The sequence below is a fragment of the Aphelocoma coerulescens genome, chromosome 3 (assembly GCF_041296385.1).
Source record: "Aphelocoma coerulescens isolate FSJ_1873_10779 chromosome 3, UR_Acoe_1.0, whole genome shotgun sequence".
NCBI lineage: Eukaryota > Metazoa > Chordata > Aves > Passeriformes > Corvidae > Aphelocoma > Aphelocoma coerulescens.
This window is the reverse complement of record NC_091016.1, coordinates 13,413,186-13,427,728: the sequence shown is the minus strand read 5'-3', so window position 1 is coordinate 13,427,728 and position 14,543 is coordinate 13,413,186. Positions and strand designations below refer to the sequence as shown.

The 14,543-nt window shown below is 37.3% G+C and overlaps 1 protein-coding gene across 3 annotated transcripts in view; it reads left to right on the top strand.

Annotated features, from left to right (window-relative positions):
- The window catches only part of AFTPH (aftiphilin), a 42,135-nt gene that overhangs the window by 21,707 nt on the left and 5,885 nt on the right, over positions 1-14,543 (top strand). The window contains exons 5-9 of one of the 3 annotated variants that reach the window (XM_069009082.1): positions 22-78; positions 1,641-1,763; positions 7,738-7,798; positions 9,447-9,530; positions 13,430-13,553. In XM_069009082.1, coding sequence (XP_068865183.1) covers positions 22-78; positions 1,641-1,763; positions 7,738-7,798; positions 9,447-9,530; positions 13,430-13,553 — 449 coding nt within the window. Of the gene's footprint in view, positions 1-21; positions 79-1,640; positions 1,764-7,737; positions 7,799-9,446; positions 9,531-13,429; positions 13,554-14,543 lie in introns of those variants that run through there. The other 2 variants (XM_069009083.1, XM_069009084.1) reach the window with 2 other exon arrangements.

Sequence of the window (14,543 nt, the reverse complement as noted above, 5' to 3'; positions counted from 1 at the left end):
TTGTTGTTGTTGTTTTATCAGCTCTTTACAGGCAACAAGAAGCAGCCTGTGATAGTACCCATGTATGCAGCAGGACTGGTAAGCTTTTTTAGTGTCTTTTTTTTGCTATAGTTCCAACAACATCGTATAATGAAATAAATTACATTAAACACCGAGGGTGCAGAAAGATATTTTTATAAGTACAGTTATGGCTTAAGCATCAGTAGAAATCTAGAAAAGAATTACCAAACAAATAATTTTCATTATGTGTGCAAGCAGATACTTGATTTTAAGTGATAAAGTATTTAGTAAAAACAGTGAGAAGGTAAGGTTTGTGATTTTTGCTGTTCTGAGCAAAATACATGTTCTTTTTTTCTCAAAAAATGGTGCACGTGTATGTATAAGCACGTACAAAAACACCTATGTTTTCATATGATCATCTGCAAATGGAATAGTAAAGAAATAGTTTTCTTTGGTTTATATTAGGCTGATTTAATTTCGTAATGAGCAACTTCTGCAGTTTTCTCATGCATCAAGGTCTGCTCATGTACTAATTTGGATGCACACATGGTATTGAAATACAGATAGTTAAAACAATTCAGAGCAATTGCTGTTTTCGTCCTGTTTGTGAGCAGGACTATGTTTGCCACACATGCAGTTAGTTTTTTTCAAGTTTGTTGTTGTTGCTGATTATTTGTCTCCTAAATTTTTTATATGCTTTTGCACACAATAAGCTGGATAGCAGTGATAGTAGGAGTTAAGTGGATTGCTGTTCTCTGTTGCCACATTGCTTTCTGTGTTTCTCTGCTGTCCAAAAGAATTGATTTAACTGGTGGGTAAATTCAAAGCTCACCTAATATGGTGCAGAAACATTTGTGGGACAGCTGATCTTGGCAAGTGACTTCCTGAAAATGGTTTAAAATGCTCTAGTTGCACATCCTGTGTGTTTATTTGGGGGTTTCTCATAGTTTTCGAGTCATTGGCATGTCTCAATGCAAACTTTGGGCTTTCTGTAGATCTTCTCACCCTAAATTTTTTTCAAGATCAGATTTCAGACATTTTTCATAATCCTGTCTATCTTTGAACTCTTTGCTTAAAATTAAAAATATGAGTGTAATTATTTTCTTAATGCTTCTTAATGCACTTATTTCCATCTCAGTAATTATCATTCTTGGTATTATTCTGAAAACGGATGATTTGTTTTGTTTCTTCTGGATTACTGAATTGTTGAAATGGAATGAATGCACATGTACTTTTGTGATGGGTCATTTGATATTTCTGGAATAGTCTACACACAATTGGGAGGAGAAAACATCACCTTATCAAGTGACTGTTTTCTCCAGCTTAAATTACATTACTGAAAGTTGAAAGCAAGCTCCAGCTCAACACTTGGGTTTCTGTTACTGGCTCTAAAATGTTTCTTAGGCCTAGGGACCCAGGAGGATTTTCCCCTGCTCCATCCACTCCTGCCCCTCTCGACACAGTGAAAGTGTCCCAGAGATACATGGTTACCCCCCAAGCCTTTATTTGAGGGTAGTGCTACCTAGTAGTGTATTCTAGTTTTCAGCATCTTCAGCTCTTGAAATGTCTGTAAATGCGTGTGTCTGTGTGTGCAAGTGATTTTTTTTTTTTTAATTTAGATTATTTATTTGTTTATTCAGGGTATGTTAGAACCTACCAAGGAACCTTTGAAACCAATATCTGCAGCAGAAAAAATAGCTTCAATAGGACAGACACCTCCTGTATCACCAGAGATGAACACATGTGCATCTGATCAGTTCCAGGTAAAAAACAGAGAGAGAAGGGTGAGGAGAGGAAAAGAAAGAATGAGGGAATAATGGGATGCCTTGTCTCTATATTTAAAATATCTAGGTGGTGTATTCAAAGACACCTGTATGTAAAAGGCAGGTGTTGCTTGTGTCAGATTGAAGTCCTGCTCTTGGATCTGCTTTTCGTGTGTGACTGGAAGGGAGTCCCTGTGGTAAGGCTGTAGCAGTTGGTGGCCAGCATTTCAGAGTCCTGATGATCCTTACTGTTACACCTCAGTTTGCTCTCAAAGGCACTGGGCAGTTAGACAAATTTTATATGTAATGTTAGACTCATCTGACCTCTGGCTAAGGTTCTTTGTCTTTGCTTGTTCTGGAGCTTATTGTTGGAGGTTGTTCTACGTGTTGGTTCGCACTTGATTTTCTGAATTATCCTATTTACATTTATACTGTTCATGTTCATTTCCTTTTACCCTTTCTTACTTCTTCAGAGTGTCATGAAAAGCAGCTCAGCTGCCTGGAGAGGGATTTTGGGTGTGGTCATTACAAGCATATGTGCCTGACTGTATGAATTCTCTTGGCCCTTTGTGCCAGATTTTATTGAATTATCAGTTACACTGAGTTGCTTTGCTGGCTTCTCTGTCTTTAAAGTCTGATACAAAATGAATTCAGAGGAGTTTAGGAGTGAGCTTTTGAATTTCACAAATTCTTTGTTGTTGTTTTGATGTGATGATATTAGAAGAGCACTTAAATGCCATGCATGTTGCAGTGTGCGTGGTTGCCAACAAGCTAATGGGATATGCAGAGATATTTCATTTTCAGTGTCATTACAGTGATGCTCAGTACATATTCAGAGACTCAGCTGTGTCCCTCTTTAGTGCAGGTCTTGTTTAATCCACCCAGCATCTCCAGTTACCTGATATGCTCGTGACTTCTGACTGAAGGCATTCCAGAAAGACTTATTCTTGGGCTACACCTAGCCTTAACAGTAGGTGCTTGTGACTGTAGTGATGTTCTTGCAGTCCTTGCTCTGGCACAGTGCAGAGCTCTATGTATGACATGCTTGTAGCAGAGGAGAATTCTTTTAAATTGTTGAGTAGCAGTTTGTCAGTAGGCTCAGAGCTGATGTTGTTTACACAGCAATACACGTTTGGTGCTTCCTGTGCTGCTCCTCATGTGTAGTGGAGCTGAGCAGCTAAACTGGATATAAGAAAAGGTAACAAACAAATACTAAAATAAGCTTTCGGGGAAGAGATGGGCTAGAGACTGTAACCATTCAGAACTCTAGGAGGCCACAGTTAGATGACACTCCAAAAGTTTCAGGGAGTGAAAGATCAGTTCTCTACCTCAGAGATCTCCTTTCTTTCTCGGCCTCATCTTCTGTCAATGATTGGCTTCTGTTTGCTTTGGGGAAAATCCAGCTTCATGTCACATTGTGCAAATGGCTCTTTAGGAATATTCCAGATTGTAGTTGTAATAAGATGATGTGCCCAAACATTTCATTAGGAGCTATGCTACAAACATTGTTAAATAGTCAGTGGAAATACAGGCAGTTTTAGTGGACTCTGAAACTTCTTATTCTAAATGCAAGTAATTTAGTTGCAACAATTCAAGTATCTCCTAAGTGTACCTGGTTAATATGTAATTATTTAGTTAAACTTCTAAATTCCTCCATTTTCAGAATGATAATTTATCCCTATATTCAGACTTCAGAATATTGACATTCTTATTGGAAGGAGAGGCTCTGGTTGATAGATTCCTGTTCTTTGCTCAAGGAAAAGTTCTCCTCTGTTCGAAGGCTGGCATTTATGGCACTTGTATGCCGATCGGCGTCTGTGCACGTGTGTGTGTGACTTCCTGCTAAGGGAATAAGACTTTGGAAGAAGGACTGATTAGGCAAAAGTGAAAAGAACATTTGTAGAAACAGAGATATGCCTCATAAATGTTTTTGTTGTAGGCAAACAGACAAAAGCATGCAGAGATTTAAAATGGAGAACTTTAGAACTAATAGAATGAGGTAAAAAGCAGCAAATGAGCTGCAATGTTTCTTCCTAGTTATGATATAAACTCTGAATGTTTTGCCCTCATTCCCTGCAGAGGGTCTCACTGAGTTAGGCTGTGGAAATAGAGTGGACAAATTTCCATCTGAGCCATTTAAGCAGAGCAAGGGTTTTGAAATTGAGTTCTCAAGCAAGTTACTGACTGGTTTGTCACATTAGTTTATTGTGTAAAGATGATTTTTGTAGAGTCATTCTCTTTTATATTTGAAGGTAGCATCTAAATTCTTCTTTGATCTGTTGTTTATCTTGACAATTGAGGGGTTTATTTCTCTGTTCCTCTGTGCTTATGACTATAAGGCAGTAAACAGAATATGAAATAATCCCCTGATTACTGTTGCCTTGATCCAAGCATGGTGTCTCAAAGACTTCACAGGGCTGAAGTAAAAGGGTCTGTCAAGGCACATCAGGTGTAATGAGTGGCTGGTAAAATAGGTACCCTTTGATTGTTAGACCTGAGACAGGTGCCTTTCTCTTCTTTTTTATACAGCTCCAGTGGGCTTCTACATCACAGCCAAGTCTTCAGGCAGTGCATGCAAAATACATTCCAGTGTTTGTCTAAAGGATTGCTGTCTGGACTTAATGATGAGTGCTTTCTCTTGGTTTGATACTGTTTTCTGGTTAATGTTTTAAAGTTTATTTACCTGCTTTCTCTTTGGATTTTTTGAAAAAAGTTGTCCAGATATTTCTGATCTGCTATTGCTTAAAAGCATTCTCTTCTCTCCATTTGGGACTATGTTTCTTTGGTAGGGTTACCTGCCTAGTTTTGCTTAAGTTTTATATTGGAATAAAAATCTGCAGTGATCCAGACCTCTCTGGAAGAAAATTATTAGTGATTCTTTTCTGCAGGTGCCCGTTACAACACATCTGCTTGCATGTAAGACACTGAATTAGGGATCAGGTTATAATAGAAATATACATCTTACACTTGCTGGCTATTAAGGACTGAACCTTAATTAAACCCCGTGGGGTGACAGTCTCTAAAAACACTTTTAATTACATAAGAGACCATCAGGACTTCTAACAGTGACAGATGCAAACTACCATATTATTGGCCACCAGCCAAAAGCTCCATCAGGAACTGCTCTCCAGTTATACATGTGAGAAAGATCCAAGAGTGTGAGAGTGTGTGTAGCTTTGTTGACAGAGTAAGAGAGAAAGATTTGCAGGTAAGAGATGCTACAGAACTTGCTGTTCTGTCAGATGTGACATCTGTGTAAAGGGGTTATCTGAAAAGAGCAGTTTTCAGAACTGATATAATTTTGCCAATGAATACACACAATGAAATGTATGAATTACTTACATGTAAAGCTTTTGCTGGAATGTTTATGGTGCTCATTTGTGGGATCCATCTAAATATTGACATTATATTTGTATTACAAGTCCTTTTATTCTTTTCTCCCAGCTTTAAGACAGCAAAATGCTTCCTTTTTTTTTATTTTGTTTCATTTTCCTTGGGTAATTATTGGCACAGACACAAACATTTACATTTTACTCTTTTGGATTATAAGAGCTCTTACCTAATACATTCTAAAATTACTGTGTGAAAACATCTCTTGCTTGTATCAAAGTGAAATATGATGCAGTAAAACCAGCAGGCATTTTAATTTCCTCTTTCTTACTTCCTTAACATTCAGAGTAGTACTCTGACAGCTGAGTATGCTTTTTCATTTCTGTACTGTGTCCTGTAATCTAAGAGGGAGGCCTCGAGGAGTGAAAGCAGTGTGCTCCATTTCTCAGTATTCTCCTAGATTGGGCACTTTACCTGAAAGCATATTATTAAAATAATAATTGCAGTAGTCTAACAACCTCATAATTCCAGAAAGGCTAAACATTATATTCCCATTTGCGGGGTATGTTCCCATTGGCTGAGGTTTCAATACCTGTGTTCAGGTGTCCCAGTGTAGTTTTCTTAGGGCTGAGGTAATTAGAAACAGAAAACTTTCTGTTTAATTTGCTTTTTCCTCTGCCTTCTCCTTTCACTTTGTTTGCTATTGTATAGACTGGGGCTTGCCAGCATCCTGTATAGGTGAGGACTGCTTTACTTACCCTCTCTTTTGCAAAGTAGTTGAAGTCAGCAGAGTGGCCTCATCCCACAGAGCAGACTAACATACTTGGTATATTCTTACCCATTTGGGGTCAGACTCGTTTTTTCCTATTTTAGGAAGAATTCCTCACATCCTTTGTCCTTTCCTTGTCAAATCTGAGAGTCAAGCCATCATTAAAGGCAAACACTTAGAAAGCCATTGGTGCCACTTTTTCCATACAGCTCTGTCACACTCATCAGTCCTGACTCAGGCCTTTGAAACAAAATGTAGTGGGTGTTTTCCTCAGTAAGAGAGTTGGTAGGAGGCCACTTTGTTTCAATTTGAGTTCATTTTGCTCAGGGCAGAAAGCTACTAAATTGTCATACTCACTACCCTTTTCTTTCCAACAAATTCCTTTTAATGTTAATATATTTTACATGTGACAAAGTTTAAACAAGCTACTGATGATAGTGATCATTACTTTATCAGGTGGAGCTTCCACACCACTGACATTATATCTACACGCAAATCATTTCAATACCAGTAATGTCATTCCCAAAGCAAAGTAAAAAGTGAAGAATCAGCTTCTTAACCTCCGTGGAGAGAATACTTTTCAAGCTGTGCTCAGTACTAAAAATGTACAGTAAATGTCTTGCTTAGAAAAATCTTTCCTATAAGTAAGTACAGAAATCTCCAGCTCCCTTTGTTTTGCTTCCTGTAAACATCTAGCACTGAGGAAAAGCCTTTTACAGCGAGCTTAATTGTGCTACAGAGGTGTAGCTCAGGTTGCTACAGTCTCGAGTAGTGAATCTGCATTTTTCTTCAGTGTCAGATGGTTGGAAGTTATTTTAAATTTAAAAAATGAAGGCTGATTTTCTACAAAAACAAAGAGAAGATATGGCTCAGCCACTGGAAGTTTAACAAGTACTGATGCATTTTGAAAAATATTGCTGAGAACGTCCATTGCTTGTCTTCCATACTGTGATTGTTTTGTTAGAAGTTGAGGGCACATCCTTTCCCAGTGCTTCACAACAGTTGACTTCACTGGGGAGAGAGCAGAGTGTACTGCACAGAAGTAGAAAGGTTCAGCTTCTTTCAGACATTTCTGCTGTTGTCCCATCAGTTTGTGTCCTGAGAGTACAGGAGGACAGTGCTTGCAAGTTACACTGCACCTGAACACACCTTCCCTTAGAGCATGGTCCCTGCTGCTTGCTTGTGTCCAAAAGGCTTAACAAGGGGAAATCAAAAGGCAAGGATGGGCTCCCAGAAGGAGTCAATGTTTCCATACTCCTCTTGTTCAAGCACTGCTGCCAATGGTTTGTATATAGATCAGGATGAGTTAACTGTGAAAGGATAATAAGTCACAGAACTTTTATTTTTAAAGGGGGTGGAGTGGAGAGGGTGTTGATAGTTTGTCCCTCGCATGTGAGGATTATGTTTCTTAAGAGAAAAGAACGATGGGTTGTTTGATGATAAACAATGTATATGATCAAGACAAAGCATGGATGTACAGATGGCTTTCACTGTTCTAAATTTGCCCTGTAATTGTGTATACATAACTTTTTTATGATAAGTGCCTCATCTTCATGAAAGTAGTAGTTTCATTTTCAACAATGCCTTAAGGTTTGTTATTCAATTCATATGTTTTAGTTAATTTGCAAAGCCTGTTTGAATTAGAAGTTGCCTAATCTGTGCTGTTCAGAATTTAATGGATTTCCTGTGGTAGAACAGTTCTACTTTGAATCTCTACTGAATATTATGAAAATACACACCTCCCAAAAGTTGGGGCTTGGTCATTTAGTTGTCTTTTTTAGTTTTTAGACGCTAAAGAATCTGTTGTTTGAACTGCTTTGCATTGCTGTAACCTGAACTGACTATAAAATCTGATTTCTGACTTTTCAACTCTAGGAATCTCTACCACCTGTCCAGTTTGACTGGAGTAGCAGTGGCCTTACTAACCCTTTAGATGGTACGTCTCACCGTAGAGCCTCTAGCACCAGAGCTAGAGATAAGAAAGCTACAAAGTTCAGACAAACATCTATCTGCTGATTATTTTTTTAAAATATATACACACACACATATATAAAAATATATATAATACTTATTTCTTACTCCTAACTTTGGAAATTCAGGCTTTCTTTCTGATTAACAGTGCCCCTATGTGAAGTATTACATAGTTTGAAAAATACTAAGTTAAGTATTATTTTAGATTCCTGCCATATGCTAGTGATACAGTGGCAATATTAACACTTCATTATGTATAACTGCAGATTATAATGGAACTCTAAACAAATGAGCGTTGTAGGTTGATGAGTTTTAGTTCTTAAAAGTATTTTTCACCACTCAGCTATCTCTTTAGACATCCTCTGAATGACAAACTTGTGTATAGTGGCTACTTCAAAGCACAATATTTTAACCACAAACTGTTGGCAAAATATACACTTCCTGAGCTGAAAGTTTTCAGGTTTAAAGATAATTTTATATTTCAAAAATGTGACTTCATTCATTATCACTTTTGCTTACACTTAAGAGCTAATTACAGCTAATATATTAAAGAGGTAGCTACGAACTCATTTGTATCTGTAAATGTATATAGTTATCACCTAAAAACCCCTTCACCTATGTCTATTTTAATAGCAAAGTAAGTTGTGCCACTGCCTCCAGTGTCAGAAATGTAAGTGCATGCAAAGGAAATAAAACAAGTTCTGGAAACTTGTTTGATTGACAGACTAGAAACCTATCAATAAACTCCTTTACAAGGGGCCTGCTGACAGCAACTAACTGATGACAGACAAGTTCAAAGGCAGGCTCAGATAAAGTGCATCTCTTACTGCACAGGTGTTGCCACACTGTGTTGTTGCAGAACGTGTGGGGTGTAAGAGTTTGGATAGCAATATCATGGTGCTGAAGGAAAGCCTGGATGGACCCTTTTGCTGTTGTCTGGTGTCTTACTACTTCAGTCAATCATCATGCTTTCTTTTTAACAAACAACTTTAAAATGTATCTTGGTTTGATTTCTGTTTTAGTACTAAAGGGGAACAGTATAATTTACCAGTGAGGAACTGAACATATGAGTGGCATTTGTTACGCAGTGATCACACTGCTTTAAGATAATGATAATTAATAGCTTAAAGCTGCTAAATAAAATTTTGAATGTTTTCTTTTCTTTTTGTTCTTTGCTATTTGAGGATCTGCTAAGTTTTCCTGATGAAAGAATGGCTTTCAATTTCAGTGAGGGGAGGAAAAGCCCATTATATTTTCACTATCAATTGACCTATATATTGTTTCCCTTTAACTGGTCACATCTCTCTCTCTGGGTCGTGCTGGTTCTCTTTCATTTTTAGATTGAAATAAATATTTCTATTTTAAAGTTACTAGTGTTGATTTCCTTGCTACATTGTACATGAGGAAATGTGCACTGAATTAAGTTGTTAACATTTTAGAAGGTACAAACTAATACTGTAAGCATTGTTTTCATGTCGATTTTTAAATTGCGTACTGAGTACTAATTATAACTTGCATGTTCAAGTGTGTGTCTTACCCCTTTTTACACATAAACCCCTCCCTTGGCTTACCTTCTATATGGCTGCCTACCAACACGGTCACTGAATTTCAAGCTAGTGGAGGTTCCACTCTTCTGAACCTTGATTTCTTTGGGCCCGTGGATGACAGTAGCTCTAGCAGCACCACCACAATCCCAGGTCAGCAGAGTGTTAAAACCACAACTGTAAGAATATAACGACTTACTAAAAGCATGAGCACATCACTTGACTTTCCTACAAACAAGGAGAAGTTTTACATTGCATTTCTCTAAAATGTCTCTCTACTGCGTTTTTCCTTTAATCTGTGTTCTGTTTTCTGATGTTTTGTATCGAGTACGAAGTATTTAAAAGGTACTGTCAGCTCTGTATTTGTCACCTGCTGAAGGAATGAGTGTCTTTTATGCTCTTGCAAATAAGATGTTAAAACACTTGTTTCAAATGAGAAATTCCAGAAGTTAACTCTTCTAAGCACTTAAGGAAATTTGAAAAATGGTGTAGATGTGGCAATTGCTAAAATATGAGGCTTGCTCTCTTCTCTGAGTGCCTCCAAATTGCAGGATTATGATGATATTTGGAAGCCACGTGTGAATATAAACTTATGGAGCTTGATGTATCACAGCCCAGGAGGTCGTGGACTACTACTAATAATAATAAAGTGAAAGAAGTGTTTTAACAGCCTTTTTGATAGAAAGAAGGATAGTTGCATGTTTGTGGGATATTAGAAGTTCATGAATGTTAATTTTGAAGCCAAAGCACTTTATCTGCAACTTACTCCCTTAAAAAGACGAAAACACCACTCTCTCATTGAATAAGGCTTGAAAGTAATTAAATTCATTTATCACGTGGTTTTTACATGCTCTGAGTATTTTGCACAAGCTTGTGAAAACCTACACTTTGAATAAATTTCTGCAGGAGTTTCAGGGAACACTTTGGGAATTTGTTCCAGTGCATAGGTTAAGTTGCTAAGGCAAGTACTCTTTCCATACAGTGCCTGAAGCCATGATAATCAATTTCTTCGTAGGAAAGATATTTTTCCTCTTAGTGATTTTAATTTTTAAAATTGATTCATAAAATGTTTGGGGTCCTCCCACATTTCAAATAAGTGATTATAATTATTATGGTATTTTTTGTTTTTAGAAACACGCTTTTTTAGTTTTAAAATCTAATCACTGAAAGCAATTTCACGGCATGGCAATCTAAATGACTTTTTATTCCACCCTTGAGAAATACCGTTATCAGATGAAAGAGGGCAGATTTGTCATGGAAGTGACAGCTAGCAAAGTCAAGGTGCTTTGAGTCCTACAGATTCTTTGTAAGTGTGTGCAAGTCGACTGACACAAGTCACCAGTGCCCAGTACATGTATTACTGCTTGTGTAGTTGGGTACATGTCTTACTGCTTGTGCAGAAGGTGTGCACACTGGAAGGGGTTACTGAAGGAATACTCTGTTAGTCTTTTATTGCATTTTATTTTTTATGTTGTTGCTTCATCAAGTTACAGGTATTATCACCTTTTCTGGTATGCCCTATAATGCTTCCCTCCCCCACCCCCCCTTTTTTTCCCTTTTGTTTCTTTCTTTATTTTGTTTTGGCTTTGGGTTTTTTTTCCCTACTGACTTGTTTCTGGGAAAGTCATTTGTTTCATGGCTTGCAGCTCGTGTGTTTGTGTGTGTGTTTAGGAGCTTTGTGTGGGGTTTGGTTGGCTAACTTTCCTTCAATATCTCATTAAGGTTTTGCAGTGCTTTCCTTAAATATTCTCTCATCATCTGAATAAAATGGAGAATATGCAACTCTTAAAAAATACATAAAATAATTGAAAGACAAATTGCTAGATTTTTTTTTTTTGCTTAAAGAAGAAACTTTTATCAGTAGAAGTTTATTCTTTCTTTGGAGACTTAGTTTTACTTGCTATATATTGACACTGGAGTCTTCTCAGTCTGATTTAATCAGTACCCAAAATAACTTTTTAATAAAAATTTTCATTCCACGTTATGAACAGGGAGTTACTCATTTCTAGTATGTTCCTACAGATTTACTGTATTGTTTTATTTTTCATGTTAATAGCTTAACATAAATGTAGCTGAGTAAGAGGTGCCTAAAGAACAGTAAATTGAGCAGTGACATCCCAATACAGGACTGTAAATGGGAATACCTAAATGATGTAACTTAAAAGGTTGCATTTAATGTTTGTTGCAGAGTTGCATGTCAAAGGGCTCCTTCCTTCAATTAGCTTTCCAATGTGTACCTTAATGGGATTTCACAGGCTTCTGCAAGTCAAAATGTATTTCTTCAAGGCTTCCTCTCCCTGATTAAAAGTGGATATTTTATGGAATATTTGGGATTTTTCCTATGTCTAACTTCTGTAAACATCTGACATTTCTAGAAGTCTTGGTATACTGGTCTCAGGACAGTACATATTTTGATATTTTACATGGAACTGGATCAAATCAATTGTGAAAGTCCAGACTTTAAAAAAAATATGTTAAAAGGACAGTTGATTAATCTCTAATCAGCTCATATTTTATGGAACAAATCTTGCACCTCCTGCAGCTTAACCAGATGATTTTCTTTATTTTACATTTCAATCAGCTTAGTTTCCTCACAATAAAAGAAGAATTAACTTGTGCCAAAAGGATAAATGGTCAAGACACTGCTTGGGGAGAGCTCATGCAAAGCAGGTTTGAGGATGATTAACATCATCCATTAGCACACACAGTGCTGCAGTTACTGGTGGTAAAGGCAGGACAATAGGCACTGGCATTTATTTTTAGTAATCTTTTGGTGTTTCAGGAATACTTCTAAAAGCATCTTGATCCTTGTAAGCTAGATACAATCACCAGCAAGCATTAATCAATGCTGGTTTTGTATTAGGGAGCTGCATGGGACCATCAGGTCCCAGTATTTGCAGTGTTTGTTCTGCAGTAGGATTAAATGCTTTGGTGTTGTCCACACCAACTGGCACAACCTGTTTAGCACACAGGTGTCTGTAAATAAACACAATGCTTATGTACAAAAATTCTGTGCTGTCTTTGAAAAATGCCTTGTGAATGGCTCATGCACACTTCATGGAATCCATGGAGCATAAAATATCTGAAACTGTAGCTAGGGACGTATCAGCAATTTAAAATGCAACAAAATTTGTTGTAACAGTCTTTCCTCGTGATTTATTTTGATAATTCCAATTCCTAGAGTTTTGTTTTTTTTTTTAAGGAATAGTATGTAATATGTAAAAATCCTAGAGCTGCTTCCTACTGAGATGTGATGCTTGGTACTAAACAGGTAGAATTTAACTCATACATATGTATTTTTTGCATACAGGTTTCCATTGTTTGCACTGTTTTCAGAATGACCTCTGCTGCTAAAATCTGAAATCCATTTGCGACAAATGGGATGTCAAAATTCAGCATCTGATTTCAGATACCTGAAGCTAGGAATTCAAGGCTGAAACATTCAGATACTTAATGCTTTAGAAATACTTGGAAGGTGAAAAGGGAGCACACACTAAAGGTTTTGGTAGGGCTGTGCATATTTTTAATGCCATTCCACTTCTGTGTTTCATAAAAGCTGCTTTTCCTCACTTGAAATTTCAACACGATCCCTAGTGAAAAGCCAGATACTAAATGCACTCTATTGCATGCCAGTGTTGTTTGTAATCTCTAGGTGAAGAGTTGGTCCCTGTTAACATGCAGTGTTCTTTTAGAACAGGCAGTTGAGTTGAAGTAATTGAAACAATCCATTTTGACACAGCTGACATTTTTATGGAGGTTTCACTCTAAAAAGTCAATCAAATTGGTTTCGTTTACTCATAGACTGAGACCTTGTATGCCAGACTTGATCCAAGATGTGTGTTTTGTACTACAACTAAAAAAGCTGCTGAAAAAGGATGGGGAGAGAGGATGATGCTTCAGAAATGCAAACATGTTCTGTCATGTTCTCTTCATGTATCTTGAAATTATAAATGATTCAGATGTTTACAGAAAACAGTCTCTAGCAAGTTGCTCTGTGGCTAATTATGACTACTTGCCTCCAACCACCACTGATTATTATTTTATACTATAAGGTGTGGATCCTGAGTTGTATGAATTGACAACCTCAAAACTGGAAACTTCCAACACAAGCAACAGAGTGACTGATGCGTTTGCAAGGCTCATGTCCACAGTGGAGAAGGCAAGCACGTCCACAAGGTAAAGTCTCTTCATTGCACGTTTTTCTTCTAAGGGTGCTGTGAAATGTGAGGTGTGAGTGTGTGTGCAGTTTTAGGGCAAAAGTTCCTGAATGATGAAAAGGCTTTAAATTTTAAATCTGAAGTTCATTGTACCGTAGTTCTTATTTCAAATTATTGTAGAACTCTAAAATAAGATGGAAAAGTGTTTATGAGCTGAAGGAAGAGGATCACCAGGACCTAAGGTGAAAAGCTAGAGCCAAACTGAACTGGAGGAAGCAACTGTCTTAGCACCAGAGCTGGTTCCTAAGAACAGCAGGGTAAACTGAATCAGCTCAGTTACTTAGGACTCAGACAGAAGATTCTCTGTAATTTATAAATACAGAATGTTCTACAAGTAAAATGATAACAGACTAATAATTATGACTCTATTTGTCCCTTCACAAATATTTCTAACACCTGTCAAAACTTCGGTGACCAAACATCAGTTTAATTTTGCTGTCGCAGCTTAAGGATTGAGTGTGTAGTTGGTTTAGGATGTCCTTTCTGCTCTAGTGGAGCACAGGTGAAGCAGTTTTGTGCTTTTTTAATAGGTAGCATCTCTAGAAAGGCTTTAGGCATCAAATGGCTTTCTTGAAGTCTGGCCTGTTGAAGGGGTACAGAATAGTCTCTCCATTTATAAGCTTGTATTCTTTGGGTTTATTTTTTTAATGTGTATCTTAGCAGTAGGATCCTGGACTATCTTAACATAATTCATGTCTGTGCCCATTAAAATAAATGCTGAAGGATCTTTACCAAGTAAAACATTGGGTTTTTGGAAGTGTGTGCCTCAACATGCAACAAGTAGATGTTCACTCTCAAGTGAGCTTTGGGGTTTAGTCAGCACTCTAAAACCAGATGCGTTTTCATGCAACAGCCCTTAGGAGGAGGCACAGTAATGGTGGGAGTAGCTGGCTTGCTTAAAATGACTAATTTGTAATTTACAAGAGTTCTTTTAAAACATGCTCTTTTA